This window comes from Bufo bufo, chromosome 10 (assembly GCF_905171765.1).
Source record: "Bufo bufo chromosome 10, aBufBuf1.1, whole genome shotgun sequence".
NCBI lineage: Eukaryota > Metazoa > Chordata > Amphibia > Anura > Bufonidae > Bufo > Bufo bufo.
Genome location: NC_053398.1, coordinates 6,855,799 through 6,880,227, shown reverse-complemented (window position 1 = coordinate 6,880,227; position 24,429 = coordinate 6,855,799). Strand labels below are relative to the sequence as shown.

General features: G+C 47.4%; 1 protein-coding gene across 1 annotated transcript in view; it reads left to right on the top strand.

Annotated features, from left to right (window-relative positions):
- SOX6 (SRY-box transcription factor 6) overlaps window positions 1–20,831 on the top strand; it is a 298,295-nt gene extending 277,464 nt beyond the window's left edge. Inside the window, 4 exon segments of the mRNA XM_040410826.1 lie at window positions 13,356–13,464; window positions 14,845–15,018; window positions 17,288–17,504; window positions 17,667–20,831. Of these exon segments, the coding sequence (XP_040266760.1) occupies window positions 13,356–13,464; window positions 14,845–15,018; window positions 17,288–17,504; window positions 17,667–17,967 (801 nt within the window). The 3' untranslated portion in view covers window positions 17,968–20,831.
- The last annotated feature ends 3,598 nt before the right edge of the window (window positions 20,832–24,429 follow it).

Genomic DNA, 24,429 nt, shown 5'->3' with positions numbered 1-24,429 from the left:
AGGTTCTAGAGATGAGATCGGTGCAGGTTCTAGAGATGAGATCGGTGCAGGTTCTAGAGATGAGATCGGTGCAGGTTCTAGAGATGAGATCGGTGCAGGTTCTAGAGATGAGATCGGTGCAGGTTCTAGAGATGAGATCGGTGCAGGTTCTAGAGATGAGATCGGCGCAGGTTCTAGGGATGAGATCGGCGCAGGTTCTAGAGATGAGATTGGTGCAGGTTCTAGAGATGAGATCGGTGCAGGTTCTAGAGATGAGATCGGTGCAGGTTCTAGAGATGAGATCGGTGCAGGTTCTAGGGATGAGATCGGCGCAGGTTCTAGAGATGAGATCGGTGCAGGTTCTAGAGATGAGATCGGCGCAGGTTCTAGAGATGAGATCACTTTCACCTTGCTCTTCTGTAGGAATGCAGCAGTGGTCTTGGAAGAATGTTTGGAGTCATTGTCATGCTGGATGGCTCAGGCTCTGTAGAGGGGGGGCAGGCAAATCCTCATAATTTCATGCCTCACCAATGAAGTGCAAAGACCCCACAACTTTAGCACTTATACACCCCCATAAAAGCTCTATGCCACCGCTGCTAGTCACCATGAGGAACAGGCACTTCCCTTGCACTCCTCACCCTTGTTCCACCATACATTTAAGATGCTGTCAGGACCAAAAAGAGATTCACTTTGGTCCTAGGAGAGGAGTCTTGGCAAAAGCGGCCTCTATCTGCGGTGTCCTGCTTGGGCGATCACTGCGCCTCCTCTCACTGTGTTTAATCTTTGGGCGTATTGTAGCTAGAAGAAGCATACAAAAAAGGAGCGCAGCATGGGGTAGTATGTTCCTGGTAGTAAACCAGTTGATAGAACAATAGATTGGAGGCTCACCTCAGAGGTTGTGCTAGAGATAGGCACAACACTATTGTAGGTATGTAGAAAATCAGTGTCACGTCGCCAGGTCTTCAGGAGAGGGTGCCCACTAGAGTTGTAGCAGGATCACTCAAGGGCGCAAAACCACACTGGTCCAGACACTTTAAATTTAGATGAGCATTTTCCTTTATTTCAGTAGTGCACGTCAGGTAAAACAGCAGCAACGCGTTTTGGGGATACCAAGGTCCCCTTCATCAGGTTAACAAGCTGGTAATGACAATTGGTACTTATTACAGGCTTTTATACCTTAAAAACCCGCCAAAAAGAACACCTGGGTCAGCCCCATGGGAGTTGGAGCCTCCCCCAGGTTCCTCATTAGCATATTGGGATTCAAGCTTGGGTTCTTATAATAAACAACCGAAAATAAAAAGCATGCACGTGGGTGAATAAGAGGTGCTTATATACTATATTGTAATGTATTTCTAATGTATTTAAAAAATAAAAAAAAACACAGATAATAGATTGTGTTGATGTAATATTCTGGTCACATGATTGCTGTTTCTGCGATCATGTGACTGGTTTTCAAGGGCGGAGGACGCTGAGGCAGCATAACGGCCTGAGCGGAGGACATAACGGCCTGAGCGGAGGACATAACGGCCTGAGCGGAGGACATAACGGCCTGAGCGGAGGACATAACGGCCTGAGCGGAGGACATAACGGCCTGAGCGGAGGACATAACGGCCTCAGCGGAGGACATAACGGCCTGAGCGGAGGACATAACGGCCTGAGTGGTGGACATAACGGCCTGAGCGGAGGACACTGGCAGCGTCCTCCACCCCTTGGAAACCAGTCACATCATCGCAGAAACAGCGATCATGTGACCAGAATATTACATCAACACAATCCTTATTCTATTATCTGTGGTTTTTTTTTTTAAATACATTTGAAATACATTACAATATAGTATATGAGCACCTCTTATTCACCCACGTGCATGCTTTTTATTTTTGGTTGTTCATTATAAGAACCCAAGCTTGAACCCCAATATGCTAATGAGGAACCTGGGGGAGGCTCCAACTCCCATGGGGCTGACCCAGGTGTCTTTTTTGGCGGTTTTTTAAGGTATAAAAACCTGTAATAAGTACCAATTGTCATTACCAGCCTGTTAACCTGATGAAGGGGACCTTGCTATCCCCGAAACGCGTTGTTGCTGTTTTACCTGACGTGCACTACTGAAATAAAGGAAAATGCTCATCTAAATTTAAAGTGTCTGGACCAGTGTCGTTTTGCGCCCTTGAGTGATCCTGCTACAACTCCTCTCACTGTGTGGCATGAAACCCTCCAGCTTGTCTCGTCACTGCCCGTCTTCTTCGCAACTCTCTAAGGCCTCATGCACACGGCCGTTGTTTGGGTCCGCATCCGAGCCGCTGTTTTGCTTGTTTTGCTTTTGGTTCGGATGCGGACCCATACACTTCAACAGGACTGCAAAAGATGCGGACAGCACTCAGTGTGCTGTCCGCATCCGTTGCTCCGTTCCGCGGCCCCGCTAAAAAAATATAACATGTCCTATTCTTGTCCGCGCTTTGCGGACAAGAATAGGCATTTATATTGAAGGCTGTCCGTGCCGTTCCGCAAATTGCGGAACGCGCACGGACGCCATCCGTGTTTTGCGGATCCACAATTTGCGGACCGCAAAACTCTTCAACGTCTCCAGAGCGCACAGAGCGCTCAGGACGCCTGTGTGTAAGGATCTCAGTACCGGACAAAAAAATGCATTTGGAATGAAAAAAGATGCGTTAGGATGTCTTCCGTTCCGTCAGCATTCCATTTTGTGACCGGACACAAAACCGCTGCAAGCTGCAGTTGTCATAAAAACTGAAAAAAAACTGATCCAGCACTGAAAACAATGTAAGTCAATGGTGACAGATATTTATATATATATATATATCTTTTTTTTAGGAGCCTAAAAAACAGATCCATCACCCATTGGCTTTCAACGTATTTAGTGACTGATCCGTTTTTTTCCGTTCTGATTTCGTCTAACGGCATCCTAACGGAACGGATACATCCTGATGTGCAAGATCAAAACAGATCTGTTTAATTCCAGTATTGAGATCTTCTGCCGGATCTCAATACCGGAATTAAAAAAGCAAGTAGCCTAAGATGCAGAGGCTTCCGGCCGCCTCGTCACTACCCCAGTCCCTGACTATGTGCCATACATGTGCCCTATTCACTGCCATCGCCCTGAGTATCTGACTGGTTACACACAGGCGTCCTCAGCGCTCGGTGAAACACTGACGATAGATCCTCCTTCGTAACGCTCAGATATTTGCTAAGAAGACTCTTTAAACCCAAACGAACGTTACACTTTAAGACAAGAAGGGGGTGGCATTGATTTCACAGCTGTTCAAGGAGGGCATTTTTATTTCCTTGGACGGTTCACTGTACAGAAGTTCACAGATTTTGTTATATTCAGCTTTAGGGTCCATACACACGTCCGTGTGTGTGTTTTGCGGATCCGTGGATCCGCAAAACACGGACATCAGCGGTGTGCGGTCCGCATTTTGCGGACCGCACATCACCAGCACTTAATAGAAAATGCATATTCTTGTCCGCAATTGCGGACAAGAATAGGACATGTTCTATTTTTTTTCGGAATTGTGGATCCGCAATTCAGGTTCCGGGCAGCACGTCGTGCTGCCCCATAGAAATAAATAGGTTCGCAATTCCGTTCCGCAAAATGCGGAACGAAATTGCGGACGTGTGAATGGACCCTTATCATGCTTTTTGTGGCACTAAAAATAAGTGCTCGTTTCAGGTACAATCCAACTGTTCAATCGAATTTATGGTCAGAATCCCTCTAAATAAAGGCTCCATGCCTGAGCTGCGCTGCTGCAGGTGGGGCTGTCTGACCTGCATTTTGCATGCCGGCTTCCTTATAGATCTCTTCACAATTCTAACCATAGATTGACGCAGTTTAAGATGATACGTAGACTGTATTATTCGGCCAGTAAAATTCCCTATTTACTTATTGAAAAAAAATAATCTGTAGAAGGAAATTACTCATAATTCTCTGCTGCATCTGTATAAGGGTACATGCGCACGACCGTATGTAATTTGCGGTCCGCAAATTGCGGATCCGCCAAGAAAAAACGGATGACATCCGTATGCCATCCGTTTTTTTATTTTTTTTGTGGATCCATTGTAACAATGCCTAAAACGGACAAGAATAGGACATGTTCTATTTTTTTTTTGCGGGGCTACGGAACGGACATACTGATGCGGACAGCACACCTAAGGTAGTGAACGCTAAAACTGCGTGCATCAGGCAGGAGGAGTGGGACCAGTTCTGTCTTCTCTGTACTGATGTGTGTGAACAGCAGTGGACTGTCCTGGGTGCAGGACGGTCATCTGCCAGTAAGAGGGTAGGAGGTGCCCTCTGCTGGCCGCTGCCTGGGATATCCCGGCCATGCTCATTGTATTTTACAGGAGGGTGACATTAAAGCTGATGTGGCGGATCGGAGGACGCAGTTAGATGTGCACAAGGACACTGATATTTTTCCGGTCTATAATAAATTTGCCGTGACCATTGCAAATTCTTAGCCACACCCCTGTTGTGCATCTAGTAAAAGAGGATGAAATATTGTACTAGGTTTGTATACGGTTTATGCCCCTGGATATTCACATTCACTGACAGCAAAAATCTTAAAAACTGGAGAACCATTGAAACAAAGAAAAAGTATCAGGAGCCGTGTAGTGCACAAAGCTGCGGAGCTTTTCGTTATATACCTCGTATTTACTAAAGACTGGACTGGCCCTTTAAATCTTATTTGCTATATAGTTTACTGATAAGGTGTCAGGTGTGGCATGGTAGATACTGCGGAGACCGGAACATATTGGGGGGACCAGGCAAAACCCGCCAGATACTCCGTAGACTGGAACATATTGTGGAGTCCAGAACATATTGTGGAGACTGGGCATAACCCGCCAGATACTTGTAGACCGGGTGTAAAGGGTGACTTATTGGGAGAACTCTCCAGGTGCGGTGTAGATTGGGTGTAAACAGTGACTTAGGGTACTTTCACACTTGTGGCAGAGGATTCCGGCAGGCAATCCGGATGCAAACGGATGCATTTGTGAGACGATCCAGATGCGAATCCATCTCACAAATGCATTGCAATACCGGATCCATCTTTCCGGTTGTCATCCGGAAAAACGGATCCGGTATTATTTTTTTCAGATTTTTTTAAGGTCTGCGCATGCGCAGACCGCAAAACTGGTTCCGTTTTGCCGAAACACTTGGGGCCAAATCTGGTATTAACGTTTATTAATGGAAATTAATGCCGGATCCGGCAAGTGTTCATGATTTTTGGCCCTTGGAAAACTGCAGCATGCTGCGGTATTTTCTCCGGCCAAAAAACGTAAGATGGACTGAACTGATGCATCCTGAACAGAATGCTCTCCATTCAAAATATATTAGGGTAAAACTGATCAGTTTTTTTCCCCGTTATTGAGCCTCGAGGATGGAGCTCAATACCGGAAAACTATAAAGCAAGTGTGAAAGTACCCTTATTTGGAGAACTCTCCAGGTGCGGTGTAGACCTGGTGTAGAGGGCGACTTATTTGGAGAACTCGCCAGGTGCGGTGTAGACCGGGTGTAGAGGGTGACTCGTTGGATCAACTCTCCAGATAAGGTGTAGACTGAGTGTGGAAGGTGACTTATTGGGAGAACTCTCCAGGTACGGTGTAGACTGAGTGTGGAGGGTGACTTATTTGGAGAACTCGCCAGGTGAGGTGTAGACCGGGTGTAAACAGTGACTTATTGGGAAAGCTCTCCAGATCGGTGTAGAGGGTGACTTATTGGGAGAACTCTCCAGATTAGTGTAGACCGGGTGTAGAGGGTGACTTATTGGATCAACTCTCCAGATAAGGTGTATACGGAGTGTGGAGGGTGACTTATTGGGAGAACTCTCCAGGTACGGTGTAGACTGAGTGTGGAGGGTGACTTATTTGGAGAACTCGCCAGGTGAGGTGTAGACCGGGTGTAAACAGTGACTTATTGGGAGAGCTCTCCAGATCGGTGTAGAGGGTGACTTATTGGGAGAACTCTCCAGATTAGTGTAGACCGGGTGTAGAGGGTGACTTATTGGATCAACTCTCCAGATAAGGTGTAGACTGAGTGTGGAGGGTGACTTATTGGGAGAACTCTCCAGGTATGGTGTAGACCGGGTGTAGAGGGTGACTTATTGTAGAGAACTCTCTAGATACTGTGTAGACCGGGTGACTTATTGGGAGACCTCTCCAGGTGTGGTGTAGACCGGGTGTAAACGGTGACTTATTGGGAGAGCTCCCCCGATCGGTGTATACGGTGACTTATTGGGAGAACTCTCCAGGTGTGGTGTAGACCGGATGTAAACGGTGACTTATTGGGAGAACTCTCCAGGTGTGGTGTAGACCGGGTGTAAACGGTGACTCATTGGGAGAGCTCCCCCGATCGGTGTATACGGTGACTTATTGGGAGAACTCTCCAGGTGTGGTGTAGACCGGGTGTAAACGGTGACTCATTGGGAGAGCTCCCCCGATCGGTGTATACGGTGACTTACTGGGAGAACTAGACTCCCGGTGTGGTGTAGACTGGGTGTAAACGGTGACTTATTGGGAGAGCTCCCCCGATCGGTGTATACGGTGACTTATTGGGAGAACTCTCCAGGTGTGGTGTAGACCGGGTGTAGAGGGTGACTTATTGGGAGAACTCTCCAGGTGTGGTGTAGACCGGGTGTAAACGGTGACTCATTGGGAGAGCTCCCCCGATCGGTGTATACGGTGACTTACTGGGAGAACTAGACTCCCGGTGTGGTGTAGACTGGGTGTAAACGGTGACTTATTGGGAGAACTCTCCAGGTACGGTGTAGACTAGTGGTATTTCAGCACATTAGGTGGAGACCAGGCATTCAGCTGCGCGGGGTACAGGGAGGCGTGTGGATTCTGTTCTCCATCACTGTGGGCCTCATCCATCGCAGTGTAAGCTCAGGAGCTAAATGAACCCTCCAGGAACGGGAGCAAATGATTTAAAAATGACTTTACCGGAGAAGCAATTTAGCCAGATCCACATTGTGTCCCATCCGACGGCTTCTTATTAATGACAAGTCGTACAGAAAAGAACAGCTGCGGAATTTTTAAAGTCAACTTGTCTGTCATTAGAGGGGAGGCTTGAGATGATCGCGCCGTGCAGTTGGAGGGGATATTAAATATTGATTTATCTCGCAGGCAGGACGAGAGGGAAAAATGAGGCTAAGTGCCCCTCGCCATCTATCAGATCAGTGCAATTCATCTAGAGCTCAACAGGAGCGACGCTCCACTACAATGGCTGCATGAATCTCGGAGATTGGGTCGCGGCACGGTGATGATTTAATCACAATACACTGACACACAGCAATTTTTCAGACAATCACTGCTTTCGTCTTCCCTGTTCTGCATTGAATCTATTTAAGATGCGCGGGGCCGAGTGTTGAAATCCTGACAGAGACATTCGAGCCGCTCGCCATCACTGCGTGCGAGTTATTTTCAGCTCCGGCTCTCACTGCTGCAGCGCGGCCAAGAGAAGCTTTGGAGATCTCCAGAAAGTGCCACAAAGCAGATCCTGTAACAAGCAGAAAGTGATTATTGTTCCTGCCTGAGCCGAGTGTAATAGAGACTTGTGTCACTCCCCGGTATCTCATGTCTGCACATACACGGGATTCCTGCGAGGAAAAACACATGTATTATGTCCAGAAATATCCCGGCTATAGAGGACGCCTTACCTCATAGGTGGACGGGCTCCAGACCGCAGCACGTGTGTCGGGAAAATGGGGCAAATCAAGACCGGGGCAAACCAGCCCAGATAATTTACCCTCGTGTTGTTCTGATAAATGTGCCCTCGGGTCGTGTTGCCCAACATTGTCTGCTCCTATTTAAAGAGCGCTTACCCCCAAAAATAAAGTGTCCAGAAAAAATCATCCTCTAGGGCATTCATAAGAGACCCTAGGGACACCCCTCCAGAAGCCAGACCCAGGATGGCAGCAAGTGATAACAGGTTAATGGTCCCTGCAGCAGCATCCCCCTCACCCCCTCAGTCATTCAGTGGCAGCCATGACGGCGCTGACAGGAGGATGGCACAACTCTGAGGACAACGCCGTTTACCGCACATCCTGGTCGTGAGCGCAGCACAATATGGATGCAGCATTTGATTTCGAGATTCCCACCTTCACAAAACTTACAAGCCACCATCTGTGCGTCTGTGTTTGCCAGGTGTAATAAGTGGTGACGAGACTTGCGAGGTAGCGGGAAGCTTTAAACTTTTTGAGATCGGCATCTGCTGTTTATAAGGTAGAAGGACTGAATAAATAGATTCTCACTTGTCCTCAGACATTGTCAGCGGCGCAGCGTGCTCTCACCGCTCCTCCATACAGAAATTAAAAGGAAAAAACGGCTTTCAATGTGAATTGTCTGCAGACAATGCGCCCATTCTGCTGCCTCCGGACGGGATATAATGGCCGGGATTGACGCCACTGTCCCTTTCTTGGAGGCCATTTGTTTGCAGGGTGTAAGAGGTTTAGTGGACGGAAACTTTTAAAAGTTCTTGAGCGTTTTCTTTGTGATGCGACTTCACAGGACAACATGAAGGGACGAGGCCGGAAGTTCTGACAAATGTTTCATTGCTTTGTGGCAGTGGACGGCCATTTGTACTCGACTAGATCAGAGCATATGGGGGAGGGGGACAACATCACTGAGGTGTCTGCATGTAATAGAGAGAATCATAATATATGTGTGTCATCCATTCAGTGGAGAGCAGCGGTGTCATCATGGAGAAGGCCACCCATCAGGCGAGATCAGCGGTGACTAATGCTGGTATCATAGCAGTCCTCACGCCTCCAGGGGCCGCTGATCAGTTCTTACACTTTATTAGAGGATAAGCGGCGGCCCCTGATTTACTGGCTCCTGAATGAGTAGCTGTGAGAGATTTTCTGGAGGGCTGCCCTTGTATGTGACCAAGTGTAATGGAAGCCGCCCCACCGCACATACTTTAACCAAATAGATTTGCTTGCAGAAGAAAAAAAAAAAAAGGAACAATGTTCCAAGTGTGCCATACGGCGGGAGGGAGAAAGCATGCTGAAACAATTTGGGACATGGCACAGCCGACCAGCAGGGCGGGGTGCCCAGCGCATTATTAAACCTCATATTGTTTTACAAAAGATGGAGGCAATCAGTCATCTCTGGGCAGGAAAAAAAATCACAGGTTTTCCAGTGGAACAATCCAGCTTTATTCCTCCTCCGCTAAAAACTCTGTATAGGAACATATAGAACATGGATCTTACCACTAGAATACACAGCGTTATTGTAATCTGCGCCAGAGGGGGCGCCACTGCACTGACAAATAATCGGGGGGCGTCCAGCTGGATGTATTTATTATACTCACTTATATGGCGCTGACATATTCCGCAACGCTTTACAGACATTAGCATCACGCTGTCGCCAATGGCGCTCACAATCTAAGTTAAATGTTCTGCAACTTTCTAATAGACTTTGTTTCAGTTACTTTCCATCAAGACCTCTGCTTGCTGTCAGTTTACATGCCTACACATCCAGCTGATTCAAGTGTATTGGATCAGTCGTGCGCAGGACAGGTTTTCAGCCTCTGGATGCAAACAAGAATGACACAGGGCGTAAGAAAATGTCAAGAAATGAAATGTGTCAGTGAATGGAAACATTCGTCCTGCTCACTCAGCTCATGCCCTCGTTACAATGCATCAGTGCAGGCAGGAGCTGTCAGTCTGATTCCTTCTGCCTAATTACAGTAATCATCGTTACCTGGTTCTAATGGGATCTCCTGGCCCCGCACTGAGCCCGGGTAATGAATAATTGGTCTGTATACCCCCCTCCGATTGGGCACTGTGACCTCATGGCTCTGGTCCGGGCCCCTCATTTTGCCGTCGCTTTGTTTACGGCCTCTTTTCACCATCTTTCTCCTAATTTACAGCTTGACCTGATGTGTGTGTGAAGCGCGTGCGGCTGATCCTCCTCTTAACATCCGATTTTCTTTCCTAGCAAATAGTTTGAAGTGGAAAGGATGTTGCTGCGCGCGACTGATCGCGCCGTTTTATTTCTTTGTTTAGGTTTTATGAGCCATTTACTTGCCTCGCTATTCATTGTAAGATACTTTGCTGACCCAAAACGCATCGGTAATTCCTAATCCAGGTTAGTCAGGGGAAAACAACGTAAAGGCGTAAAAAGCATTTATTTAGAGCAAAGGAATGGGAACACTCTGCTGTAAGTACACAATTCACCGCACAACTGCTAAACTTGTCCCAAGTATTCCCCCATGTTTAGCGGCGCTGTAAATATCATTTATTACAAGCAGTTTCCTCTACAGTCGGCGGCATGCATCGCGCCCCGTCTAAGTGTCCCGTTTACATTAAGCCTCTTTATGACTCTTGTTTGATAGAGCGATCTCTAAAAATTTAATGATACTATAAAATAATAAAAATGCCATTAATTTAGGCCGGATCCTGGAGGCAGCGGCTGTAAAGTCACATTAACAAACAGGAGGGGAAATTTTACAACAAAAAGCATTGTTATGTGTCAGGAGATAAATCAGGGGCGTAAATTTAAGAGGCGTTTTAGTGTCGGCGTGCCCGTTATTATAGAATGGGCAATAAGTGTATAAAGCATAGTATATAAAATTTTATGAATATATACAGGAAGGAGCGACCGCTCTGGAGTCGTGAATGCAGAGCCAGCCTTCAGCACCGCAAACACAAAAGTAACATTCTCCCATTATCGCTACCTGCAAACAGAAATTCCATGCCCAAAAAATTTACTTGCGTTTTTTTTTTATTTGTTTTTTTTTGTGTGGATTTGATGTGATTTTGCCACAGATCTCAGCCTTGCATTCAAAAGTGTCAAATCTGCACAAATAATTGACACGCTGTGGATTTCAAGATCCGCACGGGAAGAAAAAGCAAAGTGCATATGAGTTTGTCCAACGTCGCACAGTTTGCTGGTAATTTACACCGCGTGCAGGTGGCCTTAAAGGGCCGACGTCCAGTCTTCTGCATCTGGACATGTTCTGCGACTCCGGAAGGGAAGGGGGGCGATTTATCCCAACTGTTGTAAAACAACGTAAAGGAGTTGCTCATGGCAACCAATGTGATGGCAGGCAGTTTAACCCTTTACCAGGGCGCTCTCTGTCACTCATCAGCCCACCGCGCATTTTTGCTGACGAGCCGCCCCCAGGTCTGCCATCTTTGTACACCTATTAGGTCACATATAGACACTGTGCAATATTATTATCCCAGCAAGCAGGAGGTCGTCCCTACTGGAACCAAACACTAAAATAAGTCTAAAATAAAATTCAATAAAATGTTGGAAAAAAAACGGAAAACTCATTTCCCAAAGAAAAAAGTACATGATTGGTATCTCTGCGTCCATAACGATGCAAACTATAGGATTACCACAGACTTTAACCTGAACCGTGGACAACAGGAAAAGAACAGAAAACCATACTAAAAGTAAAAAACTATGAAAAACATGTCTGTGCTCCAGAACCGTGCAGATGAGAATACGCAAAGAACAAGTGCGTGCGGCGACGTCGACAATAAGAAACCGTTCGGGGTGTCAGGATATGGCGGCAAAAACAAATGATCATTTCAAATGAATCTATTGTTCAAAAGTAAACAAAAAAACTATATAAATGCGAAATCGGCGCAATCGTACTGATCGTGTATTCTGCACGGCAAATGAAACAGAACTAAAAAAACTGCAGAAATGACATTTTTCTTTTAATTCCACCACCCAAAAAATTGAAATGGATGTACTCCAATGCTGCCCCTGAAAACTGCACCTTGCCCCTGATGTGTCGAGTGGGGGGACAAGTTTCTGACGCTGTGGAATTGTTAGAAAGGTGTAAAATACGGAAAAGTCCCGTTTCGCAGTCCTTGGAGGCGACGGTTTTAGGTCTATTTGCTTTAGATGTGGACGTCGTGTCCCTGCGTCTGTCACCCCTCCCTGCCAAAATATGGAAGTGACACTCAATAGCTGGAGCAGAAGACGCGTCCCCATAGACCGAAAGAGCAAGCAAACACTACCTCATGTCTGCAGCCGCCAAGACGGTACAGGTGTCCCCTGGCATCCTCCATTACACATATTTCTTGTAGTCACCGTGTCCTCCTTCTATCCCAGCCAGGAGGGACCTGCTCATCCTGAACTTACCAGTGTATGATTAGAATTTAAGAATTTCAGTAAAGACTGACACTAGCAAGAGCAGGTGGGACGTGACAGTGTGAGTGGAGCAATGTAATAGCGGCCATTACCAGTTGTCATCTACCATTTAGGTGACTGCAGGGAGCTCCACGCGCAGCACAGAAGTGGGTCAGTGCACACTGAGCCGAGCAGCGATCAGCGCGCTGCTCCTGCATTATGTATTTGGTGTAACATGAAGGCAGCGACGTTCCCCGGGCTCCAGCAGATTGGAGCTGACATGACATGTAATATTGTTCTGTAGTAATGAACGGCGCGGCCTCATTATTCCGACGCACAACACGACGTTGCGTTTTGTCTGAAGACGAAACAACAAGACAAGAGGGAGAACGCCGGCGACGTTGCCGCGTGTTCTGCACTTGAGGAAACAATAAATTAATGATAACAATTGAAGACTCTTCTTGTAGAGCAGAGAATAGAGACCTGACTGCCGCCATCGCTGCGCTGGCGCCACGCAGGGGTCGGACAGGTTGTAGAAAGGCAGTCTATGGAGAGCAGATGTCCCCGCAGGTAGCTGTCCTACTTGACTTTAGGACAGGGCGACAAGGAGACGTCCTGTAAGTTCTCCATAGCGTAAAGCCTTACCGAGCCATCTTCATTCCACTCGATGGACGACGCCAGTCGCCTCTGCTTTTACAGTCGGCTCAGGAATCCCAGAGGCAGGGACAGAAAACAGTAAAAGAAAGAGCAGGGTCATCTGGGCATGATCAGCGTGGGCTCTTTTCACAGACATAAACTCATTCACTGACAGCAAGCAAAGATATTGAAAATGTAAAAGGAGCTGAAACAGTGAGGAGTGACTGGCTACATAAAACGTTGGGGCCGTCACAGATTGACACTCCGCATATTTATGACAGGCCTCCCCATACATGACGCAGGTAGCGCCATTGTTCGCGGTGCATTATCAGACAACTGGGGTCCCTGCAGTGGTCGCTCTGCGGCGCCCCCTCTCTGCGCTCGTCTCCAGGAGCGGAGTGTAGCCTCGTGAGTGTAATTGGAATTCAGTGATAATGTCTGCAGCTGATGATACAATATGTGTGAACGCTTCCCTAAGACAAGACGTGTTACATCTGCCGCCATCTGTTAACCCCTTTCCCGGCCTCGCCAGGGGAGGGAGACGTCTGGGGTAGACTGGGGTTCAGGGGAGATGACAACATGAGATCTTCCTGAATTACCAGGCATAAAACTCTCTGCTTTTCTCTCTTCCGCAGGAGAGGACACATTACGACAATATCGGTGCCCAGTTATCAGGGAAACCCGGCGAAGACGGAAAGTTGGGGCCCGGGGTCATCGATCTGACAAGGCCAGAGGATGCAGAGGGTGAGTAAGAGCGGACTTTAGTGTCTAGAAATCACAATAGTCTTGATATATTCAGCCTGTTAAATGCTGCAACACATTCTGCTCCATCCTTTGGCTATTGCTGTACCACATGCACCCCTCAGCTGCCGCAGAACCTCCCAACGCACCCCTCAGCTGCTGCAGAACTTCATAATACACACCAGCTAGAGAAAGGTGTCTTGTTGCAGATTATTGGGAGGTCAGTAGGGGGCGATAGGTGGGAGGTTTATGACCTTCACCCTCCAAACCTCAGGCCATTGATGGATACGTCTCCTCGGCGCACAGGGATGCATTTTCTGGCTCTGCACTCCGCCAGCTGCACCATCCGACCAAGGTTTTATTTGTGTGCAGTTAAAAATAATATCTGCTTGATAATAATTTTCCATATTAATGATTTTGCAGTTTGCAGTGGTGAAAAGAATGTCCCTGATTGTCGATTCTTGCGGCGTCTGAGTATTTTTAGCGGCGGTGGGCAGTTTGTGGGGTTGTTTTTCTCTTTCCCTTTTTTACACAACGCTTCACATGAAAGGAAAATGCAAAGATGTCACTGTAGCAATGGGCGAGGCCGCGACCAAGACCAGAAACGAACGAGTATATCTATAAACGTGCCAAAGCGAGATATAAATAGGACGAGGAGATTGTGTCTTTAGATAAACGACGCTGATTTCACTTTGGAGAAGTTTGTGCGGCGCTCAGACCGAGGGGTCGTTACAGTCGCCTCTAGACGGGGCTGGGTACACCGTGCTTTATCTCGCCACGAGCATCAGCCACCGCACTCCTCAGATGAAGGACGTTCTCCAAGACCACAGAAGGGCTCCGGCCAGAGGCTTCATGCACTGACATATGGCGGAGTGCCGCTCTCTCCGTGCATCCAGCCGCCGTCAGACACAACATCCAAAGAACTGCGACTGCAGGAAATGGAAACTCCCATGAATCTGACATCAGATCTGTTCCTGCAGAACCAGCAGTGCGAGCCGCCAGGTGCTGGAGGGGTTGTCATAGGGCCCCTTGTGTAAGGAGCCCCAGCACAGTCTGGAGATACTTTCCTGGAGGAAGTTTCCTTTAATCCAGCATCTGATAATCCAGCTCTAACTCCGAACCGCAGGATAATCTGTAAACTCCCAAATTATAATCGAGCATCGAGAGGTAGCAGAGGCAGATGTGCCCATGTTTAACTCTCAGGCCATGCTAGGAGTTGTAGTTCCGCAGCTGGAGTTGTCTTCTGGACAAGAAGTGTTCCATCCGCCTCCATAGCCTCTTGTGTGCGCCATGTTTGTGTAGCATAGGCCGCTCGATAAATGTAGAACGTCAAGCCTGATTACTGCTCCCACTGTGTTGATTTGTATGACTTTTCTCCTACAGGGGGCACCACAGTGGTGGAGGCGCGAGTCTACAGGGACGCACGAGGACGCAGCAGCAATGAGCCGCACATCAAACGACCAATGAATGCTTTCATGGTTTGGGCAAAAGACGAAAGAAGGAAAATCCTGCAGGCGTTTCCTGACATGCACAACTCCAACATCAGCAAAATCCTTGGTGAGTGCAAAATAACGAGACGCCCACAAATCTGCTCATAGGATCCACTTCAGTCAGATCCCCAGCCACCACCGTCCATCTGACCGCTCCTCGGGGTGAGTGACCTCCCCGCTCGGTGGTCTGCAGACAACTCAAATCACTTCCCGATCTCTTCTGCTTAATACAAGAAGTGACAATGAGAAATCAGCCGGTGGGACTGGCGTTACCCCAGGAGGTCCACTTACAGTCCCCTGCCCATACTTAAGGGGTCCGCCTGTAGTGGAGGGTCTGCCAGTAACCAGACACCACAGCTCCGCTTCATCTGGGCATTCTCTGCTGTTACTTTAGATCAGGGATGCTCAACCTGCGGCCCTCCAGCTGTTGTAAAACTACAACTCCCATCATGCCCTGCTGTAAGCTCAAAGGCGTAGGCTGTCCAGGCATGCTGGGAGTTGTAGTTTTGCAACAGCTGGAGGGCCGCAGGTTGGACATCCCTGCTTCAGATGATACTCTAGTCACAATTCTGCTGTCATGTCTTATACTCCAACTACACTCAGAGCTGCAGTCAGAATTTTGCTGTTATATCACGTTTTATACTCCACTCACACTCAGAGCTGCAGTCACAATTTTTCTGTTACATCACATCTTATACTCCAGTCACACTCAGAACTGCAGTCACAGTTCTACTGTTACATCACGTCTTATACTCCAGTCACACTCAGAGCTGCAGTCACAGTTCTGCTGTTACATCATCACATTTTATAGTCCAGTCGCATGGACTGAGATATGGCTCAGGGTACGTCCATTGCTGGGTGCATGTATGATGCTAGCGTGTTGCGTAGGTTCGCCCCTCTTGGCTGCTCCCCAGCGGTGTCTTCTGTCGTCAGGTCTTTAGGAGAAGCCGTGGATGTAGATAAACATGTGGGCGTGTCCCTGAGCTGCTCCCACGCGTGTCAGGCCGGCGGTGCAGCTGTTTCCAGGGCCGGGCAGAGGCACCGACACCTTGTTACATTCATGAGGCTGAACCTATGGAGGCAGCACAGAGTAATGAGGGGATTAGTCCTCCTGCCAGGAGCCTCCAAACTCACTTTAATTGAGTGTTACTTATGCAAAATGGAGGCATTTCAGCTGCTGCCAAGTAGGTGTGACACGGGATAATGAGGGAAAAGCTGATCCTGGAGCTGGGGCGTGCCCCCATCCTCTTCCTCCTCGTATGTTGAGGTAACGGCCGCCACCACATCGGTCACTCGTCACATTACGGAGAATCATCTGTAGTCTTGGTCGGTTGCAGATTTTCTCCCCATGTTAAAACTCTGTTCTTCTACGAGGCGCCATGACACGGTTTTTACACTTCTAAAAACATTTTCCTAAAAAAGATTTTCAGAGGGACGGCAGAATGCCCGAGCACTGATATGCGCCTTAGGGCCTATTCACACAGCCGTATGAACGGGTCCGTACCCGTTCCGCAATTTTGCAGAACGGGTGCGGACCCATTCATTTCAATGGGGGCCGCAAAAGATGCGAACAGCACAAAAAATATAGAGCATGTCCTATTCTTGTCCGGACAAGAATAGGCATTTTCTGCCGGTCATGTGCGGTCCACAAATTTCGGAACCCACACAGGCCAGCATCCATGTTTTGCGGATCCTACGGTCGTCTGATAGTGTTTGTGTCAGGACGCAGCTTTGCATTTTCGGTGTCCTGTGTAGCTGCTCTGGTCGCAGACATAATAGCAGCCTCCGCCTTGTGCGCCCCTTTAATAGCGGCCTGTGGGGCCCCGGACTCCTCTGCGGTCTCAGTCCGGTATACCGACATGAGCACTGCAGCTTCCGATGCTTTCTTTATCCTGAAGGTTCCTGTATCTGCTGGTCGTGGCCGTCCTCGCGTCAGAATATTAACTCTTTGCTGTCACGTGAGCAGGAGGCGCAGACACATAGCGGGTGCACGTCCCCCCTCATGCCTGCCGTCACCTTGTGTTTTCTTCTATTGTTCCCCATAGAATGCGCTTTTAGGGTCTATTCAGAGCAGTTTAATCAGTGGTAGTCAGCCATTCACTGGCAGAGCGTTTCAAGGCTGAGGCCGCTGATCCCGGAGCCTTGAGTTCATAACATTCATCTAAAAACCTTCGTAAAACTCGTGAAGTTGCCCTCGTAATTAGCATTTCAATGTGATCTAAGTGTGTTTTCTTCTAGGAGTCAAATATTGCAGCGTCTTTTCTCGTTCAAGGTGCCAGCGTCCTCATTATTTCCAGATATTCTGGGTTTTTGATGTTTTTCTTCTGTTTCTGTAGGTTCCCGCTGGAAATCCATGTCCAATCAAGAAAAACAACCTTATTATGAAGAACAAGCGCGGCTGAGCAAGATCCACCTGGAGAAGTATCCCAACTACAAGTACAAGCCGCGGCCGAAGCGCACCTGCATTGTGGACGGCAAGAAACTGCGCATCGGCGAGTACAAGCAGCTGATGAGATCCAGGCGGCAGGAGATGAGACAGTTCTTTACTGTGGGGTGAGTGGCGCTGTAACCTGCGGTGGTCGCCGCTCAGGTAGAGCTCAGAATAATAAAAGCGGCACGCAGATAACGCCCCGGGTCCCCTGCAATGCTGTCTTTTATTATATGTCACACAAGTGATAATTTCACTCACACGGTTTGTGTTTTTCCTTATTTTAGGCAACAACCTCAGATCCCAATCAGCACAGCGACCGGGGTTGTGTATCCGGGTGCAATCAGCATGGCCACGACCACGCCGTCCCCGCAGATGACATCAGATTGCTCCAGCACTTCCGCCAGCCCCGAGCCCAGCATCCCCGTCATACAAAGCACCTATGGCATGAAACTGGACGCTGCCAGTCTGGGCGGGAACGATCTGATGAACGGGGAGGATGAAATGGAAATGTACGACGAATACGACGAGCCTAAATCAGACTATAGCAGTGACAATGAGGCCAATGAAGCCGTGAGTACCAACTGAGAAAACCACGAGCCTGCCAGGAGGAGACGAATAACCCGCTCTCGAACATTTCTTGAAGAGCCTGCATGCGTATGTGGTTTCCACAATCTCATCAGCAGAATGGTCTTAAATATTTCATGTGTGACACAGAATGACTTCCCCCAGTTTTTCTTGAACTTTTTTTTCTATTTTATTTTAAGTGAACACATATGTAAAAAGATAAAAAAAAAAAAAAGTCTCCGCCATCAGGACTTGAACTGAAATGAACCCGTAGCCGTCTGCCGAGTCTTACATTTAGTGTGTTTTCCTTTTTGAATGCTGATAGTTTTGAGTTACTGTTTTTGGATGGGGTATAGACATTCTCACTCAGGTATGTACCAGCCAATAAGTTGTGAATGTGTTTTTATGCTGAATTATTTTAGGAGGTAGGTACTGATTTTTACAAGCGGACGTGTAGACAGCTGCGCAGAACTCTCTGCCGTGGAACCTCTTTGGACGCTTCTCCCTCTCGATCCATTACTTTGGTGCCAAACATCGTCTTGTAACGGCTAAGTTGACGTCTTAAAAAAAAAAAAAGTCTTAGAAAATGCAAAGATTGCCCGTTTTGCATGGCATGGTCTTAGAGAGGGTGTAGTGCAGCTGACGGGCGCTGCTGCGGGGCGAGCTCGTTTTCAGTGACTCCTGCGTCCGCCTCGTAGCCCCCGCTTACCTGCGCGTTTAGTCTTAACACTCTCTCTTGATTTGACAATATTCATTCCAGAATGCAAAGGGTCCATCTGAATTTCACAGCACCCCCCCCCCCCAGAGGATACTGCTGGTGATTGGAGAAATCATGCTTAGCTACGTCCTGCCAGGTTAGGTACGTGGTCAGTGGTGGAGGATATGTCATATACGTGTCGAGAGCGTCTCACAGCTGTCTCCAGTAAAAGGTCTTTTTTGTATTTTTTGGCGGGATGTCATTGCGCAGCTTTGTACATTAAGTCATTTTTATGCATTTACTTTAGTCATTTATTTCTTTTAAATGACTAACTGAAAAAAAGCTAAAAAAAAAATTGAAAAAATTGTATTATTATAGCAGCAAAGAACAAAGCGACTGTTCTTCATCTGAAACTTGATTTTTCTTGTACGACAGAAAACAGATTTTGTGCCCTTAGTGTTATATCGAGCACTGGATAGAAATGGTATTTTTATCACTTCTGACAAATGTGAAGCTATGAACAAACGTCGCCGGCTCCTGCGCGCCGAGTCAATCATATATACAGATATATCATTTTCTACTTATTTCACTTATTTATACAGGAAGCTTTGCGGTTTTGAGCGCTTGGTTGAAGCTTCGGGATCGCACCGCCGTTGTGGCCCTGCGACCAGCCATTTACAAGGCAAACCTCAGAATCACCAATCATATGCACTGACGACAAGGACGGCTCTACAGTATTACAGATCGGGGGGGGGTTCCTTATTCTTTGCCTGCATTAGCCCCCATCTCATCGACACGCGCTCCGTACACATTACAGTAGCTCACAGGTTTACTCCCGGCTTCACCATAGTTTCTCCTGTTGTACCCCAAGTGCTGGAAGAATGGAAGAGTCCAATGGGGGAAAGGGGAGGCAGTAGGAATGGAAGAGTCCGATGGGAAAAGTGGAGGCAGGAAGAATGGAAGAGTCCAATGGGGGAAGGGGGGATGGAAGAATCCAATGGGGGAAAGGAGAGGCAGGAGGAATGGAAGAGTCCAATGGGGGAAGGAGTGGCAGTAAGAATGGACAGGGAGAATGGGAGAGTCCAGTGCGGGCAGATTAGCTGCGAGGCGGAACACATAACTGATGAGCGCCATTAGGTGTCATTAAATCTGTCAGATTGTCCCAAGACGTCTTCTGTGCAGAGATCACAGGCCCTGAGCCCTAACAAGCCCATAAAACCGTCCCATCAATGAATAAGTGGTCACTCTGTAATGTGCACAGATGTAGCAGAGCAGAATTTGTCAGGTAACTGTTTACATCAGAGGTAGCACAACGTCATAGCCCCAGAATTCAGCTCTGCTACATCTGCCTGTAGAATAGTGCGCAACCACCGAGGCCCTGATTAAATCCAAGGGATTCTTTACTTTAGTTGAGGTTTGGCGCAAGGTTCCCACTAGTGTTCTACTGTCAGTGACTGAGCTGAGGGGGGTTGTAGTACTTATTAATAGCGGCTTGTACATGGTGCCGGAGACGCCGCTGCAGCTTGAATTGCTTTTAGTACCTGTCTAGCTGCAGGTTGGGAAGACTCGGGTGGGATGTGGGCGTCCGAGGACGGATGCTTCCTGCTGATTCTTACTGATGGTACTAATCACACATTTCCAGCCAGGAGACTTCTCTTCCAGATGATGGTACTGATAGGAAGACGTAACGCGGGGGACGCTGCAGACCATCCACTCGGCTGAGACTTGCACTTTACTGAACTTGGATTTCTAGATAGTTTAGAACATGGGAATTGGGGGCGACATCATTGTAACTGGCAGAAGGACACAGGAGGGGTGCAGCAGAGTAATGGCGGCAGTCACAATCTATGCAGGGAGAGGCAGAAATCTGGATTATACTGACAGGTGAAGGTCTATGGGGGGCATCCATGCAGAAAGCAGCAGAAACATGGGGTCCGGTCTCATCCCGCAGGTCTTCAGCTGCACAGTACAGGATGTGACGGCAATACCCGGGGGCATCCTACAAGACACCTCGGACGTTCCGCACGTGTCCTGTACCCGTCCTCGGGTACTACGGCTCTTCTCAGTTCTGCTTGTTGCTGACACAACCCAACATCTTATATCCCATAATGCACTGAGGTGGTTTATGCCCCCCCCATGTCAGACTGCTGTACAACGCATCTTGCTGTCCCAGCTATAAAACAGCAGGTAGATGCAAAGTCCAGTATCCTGACAGAAAAACCTTCTGTGCAGCTTTGGGTGTGACTAGAGTACAAGGTGATGTCTGACTGAAAAAGGGGAAAATGTAAACTGAAGGCAGAGCAGCAATCGGAAGAACTGTGAATGCAGCTCTGGATGTACACTGTTCACCACCAGAGCAGCGGTATCTTTGTTCTGCTGACTACCATGTACTGCAACTTCCCAGCCACACACATCATACCAGGTTGTCAGGTACTGGGCTGTAGGTGCACAGTTTAACCTTATGTAGCTTAGGAGTGTAACTAGAAGTGCAAAGTCTTGGACCCTGTTATGTGCAGTGACAATGATTGTCAGCTCTTCAGTCGAGGAGTAATGTAGACAATATAATAAACCCGGTGAGCGCTGCTCTGTGGTGTCCTCCTATTGATGCCGCCAGACGCTCGGCTGATGCCTCTTGTGGATGTCTTACGTGTTGCTAACAGTGATGGGTTCGTTCTTCAGTACACGCAATGCTGGCGAGGTCCAACGCGTTTCACACTCAGTCTCACTGTGGCGCCTCCAGCATTCAAGGGTTTGGACAATTTTGATTAGAATGTGAAATAAAGTTTGAGGTCTCTGGGGGGGGGGGGGGGGGGGGGTGAGGAGTGGCCCCCCGGTGCCCGCGCGCTTCACGCTCGCTGACCTCAGTTTACAAAAGCACTTGTTACATTTCAGTTCTTCCCTCCCCCACTCCTTTGTTTTGTACAGTGGTTTATGTTGTATTTTCTACATTTTTGATAGCACCCCGCGTGGATCATTTTATAGATGGATATGTCTCGCTCATCTCTTGGACGTACACAATGTTTTAATTGCTGTAAACACTTTTTTGTGTTTTTTTTTTTTTTTTTTTAAATCTGCGCGCCGAGCGCAGAATAGTATTCTATAGAATAAGTTTATGAGAGATGCAAAAAAAACTTTGCGACAGGAAAGGAATATTTAATTTAAGCTCTGCTTGGCTAAGGACTGTGAGCCGGGCCCCGGAGCTCACACATAATGGGATACGTGCAAATACAAAAGCTGCCTGAATGCTGCACATTGCAGACCGGCGAGTGTGCATCGTCTGTTCGTCTTCCTCGTGTCAATATGTCTGATGCTTTTTTATTTTTGTTTCGTCTTTTAAGTTAAGGTAAAAAAATAATGCAAACTTTTTTTTTTTTTTTTTACATCGTGTCCCTTGCAATTTATAGCAAAATAAAGAATAAAAAGCGGCTTAGCGTTTGTGTCCTGACCGCGGTCCAGGAGACTCTTATTATATGTAACCCTTCCTACATTGTAATTTGTGATGTATATTGTGAGGTTGTACTTTATGTTAATTTAATCAGCACAATTCACTGACATGCTGGACTGACACGCTCGCTGCTCTTTGGAAGCATACGGCTTTATACCGGGCTGAGGCTCGAGCCGGGGGGGGGGGGGTACCTTGGAAACGCCCGCTCGCATTAAAGCCCACAGATTTTGGATGTTTTTGAGCTCTCTGTAAGAGGCCGATACCCTTGTGGGCCAATGGCTTGCGATTATTTGGGCGTTTAGAGGGAATCAGACTGAACTGGTGTCTATTGCTGCTTTGAATGAAATGTACATAGTTTATGAAGAGAATCCTGTACAGTCCAGTGTAAAGTTTTTAACTGAACTTTGAGAAGTTGCCATCACTTGTGTCTCACCTCTTGCTCCAGTACAATGACCTGATGAATAAACAATAAATCTGCTCAGAACGATGAGCCCCGTTCTCGCTTTGACTCCTTTTGTGCAGTATTGACGTGAGGTAACATGATGCGGCTCGGAGGACACGACCACCAGAGCCTCGGCAGCCCCCGCAGGGCACACAGTGCTCTCTGTAATACGTGTAACCTGCAATCTTAGGAGAATGCTAACCCTAAGGAAGAGACTGTAAACTGACCTGTTAATTTACCTCAAGACTGTCCCTCCGACCCGAATCTATTCACCGCACTCCGTCTTTTGTACTGATGTTGACACTTACTGATTAAAGATACATTTGTTTTACGACCCTCGAGTCTGTCTATTTACTACACGAGAAGTCAGCAGCACCTATAGGGGGCGCCAAACATATGCAAAAAGCGGTGACAGAAATATTATAATCCAACACTTGAGGTAGAGGATAATGACACGCTGACACTTGGGGTACAGGATAATGACGCTGACACTTGGGGTACAGGATAATGACGCTGACACTTGGGGTACAGGATAACAAAACTTGGGGTACAGGTTAACGACACTTGGGGTACAGGTTAACGATGCCCTGACACTTAGGTACAGGATAACAAGACGCTGACACTTGGGGTACAGGTTAACGACGCCCTGACACTTGGGGTACAGGATAATAACACGCCGACATTTGGGGTACAGGATAATGACGCTGACACTTGGGGTACAGGATAATAACACGCTGACACTTGGGGTACAGGATAATGACGCTGACACTTGGGGTACAGGATAATGACACTGACACTTGGGGTACAGGATAATAACACGCTGACACTTGGGGTACAGGATAATGACACGCTGACACTTGGGGTACAGGATAATAACACGCTGACACTTGGGGTACAGGATAATAACACGCTGACACTTGGGGTACAGGATAATAACACGCTGACACTTGGGGTACAGGATAATGACCTCCATGGTGAGGTCCTCAGGCACTAGAGACCTCGGAGGGCAGGAAGGTGATGAGGTCCCCAGATAGAGTTGTGTAAATGCAGGCAGAACCTTGAGAAGGACATGGACCCTCCAATGGGAGGAATGAAGGTAACCGCAGTACCAAACGCCAGTAATTCAGAGGGATCCCCGAAGATAGCAGAAAAACGTCCAAAAGAAGCCGCTGAGGAATGCAGGATACCACAGAACAGCTTTCTTCATGTAACGCGTTTCGAAAGCATGCCGCCATGTTCATCATACACAACGAAAGCACAGCATGGAGCACAATTTATTCAGGCCACATACAAAACCCTGACCGGATCCGGACAATATATAAAAAAATATATATATAAAACTATTTTTACACTCAATAATTAACACAAATAGTGTAAATTTTTTAGTTTCAAAGTATTTTATTCAAAATAAATGTAATTGCACATATCACGTAAAGTACATATAATGGTACGTGAATCAGATGCCACACGATAAACATGACCTATATGTATAGCTGGTTTCAATACATCCGAATGGAATGTGGTGATAAGTATGCAATAAAAATAAAAGGAATAATACAACACATAAAGCCAAATTAAATAACATAAAATAAACCAACATACGAAGATCACGTTGACGAGCCAATTTAGACCAATGTGATGTTATGAAGTATTTAGATGCATATAACTTCCCTACAATGTAAATACATCGTGACACGTGTTCTAAGGATTGGGTTCAATAATGAGTCAAGCTATGTTGTGAAGCTGTAGAATATGAGGAGGATATCCAGGGTCCCCACAACTTTTCAAAGGCCTCGTATGTGTCTTGACGAATTGCATTCAGTCTCTCGTATAATAATAGTTTGTTGATTCTATCAATTACTGCTTGGAAGCTAAGGTCTGCTGACCGCCACTTATATG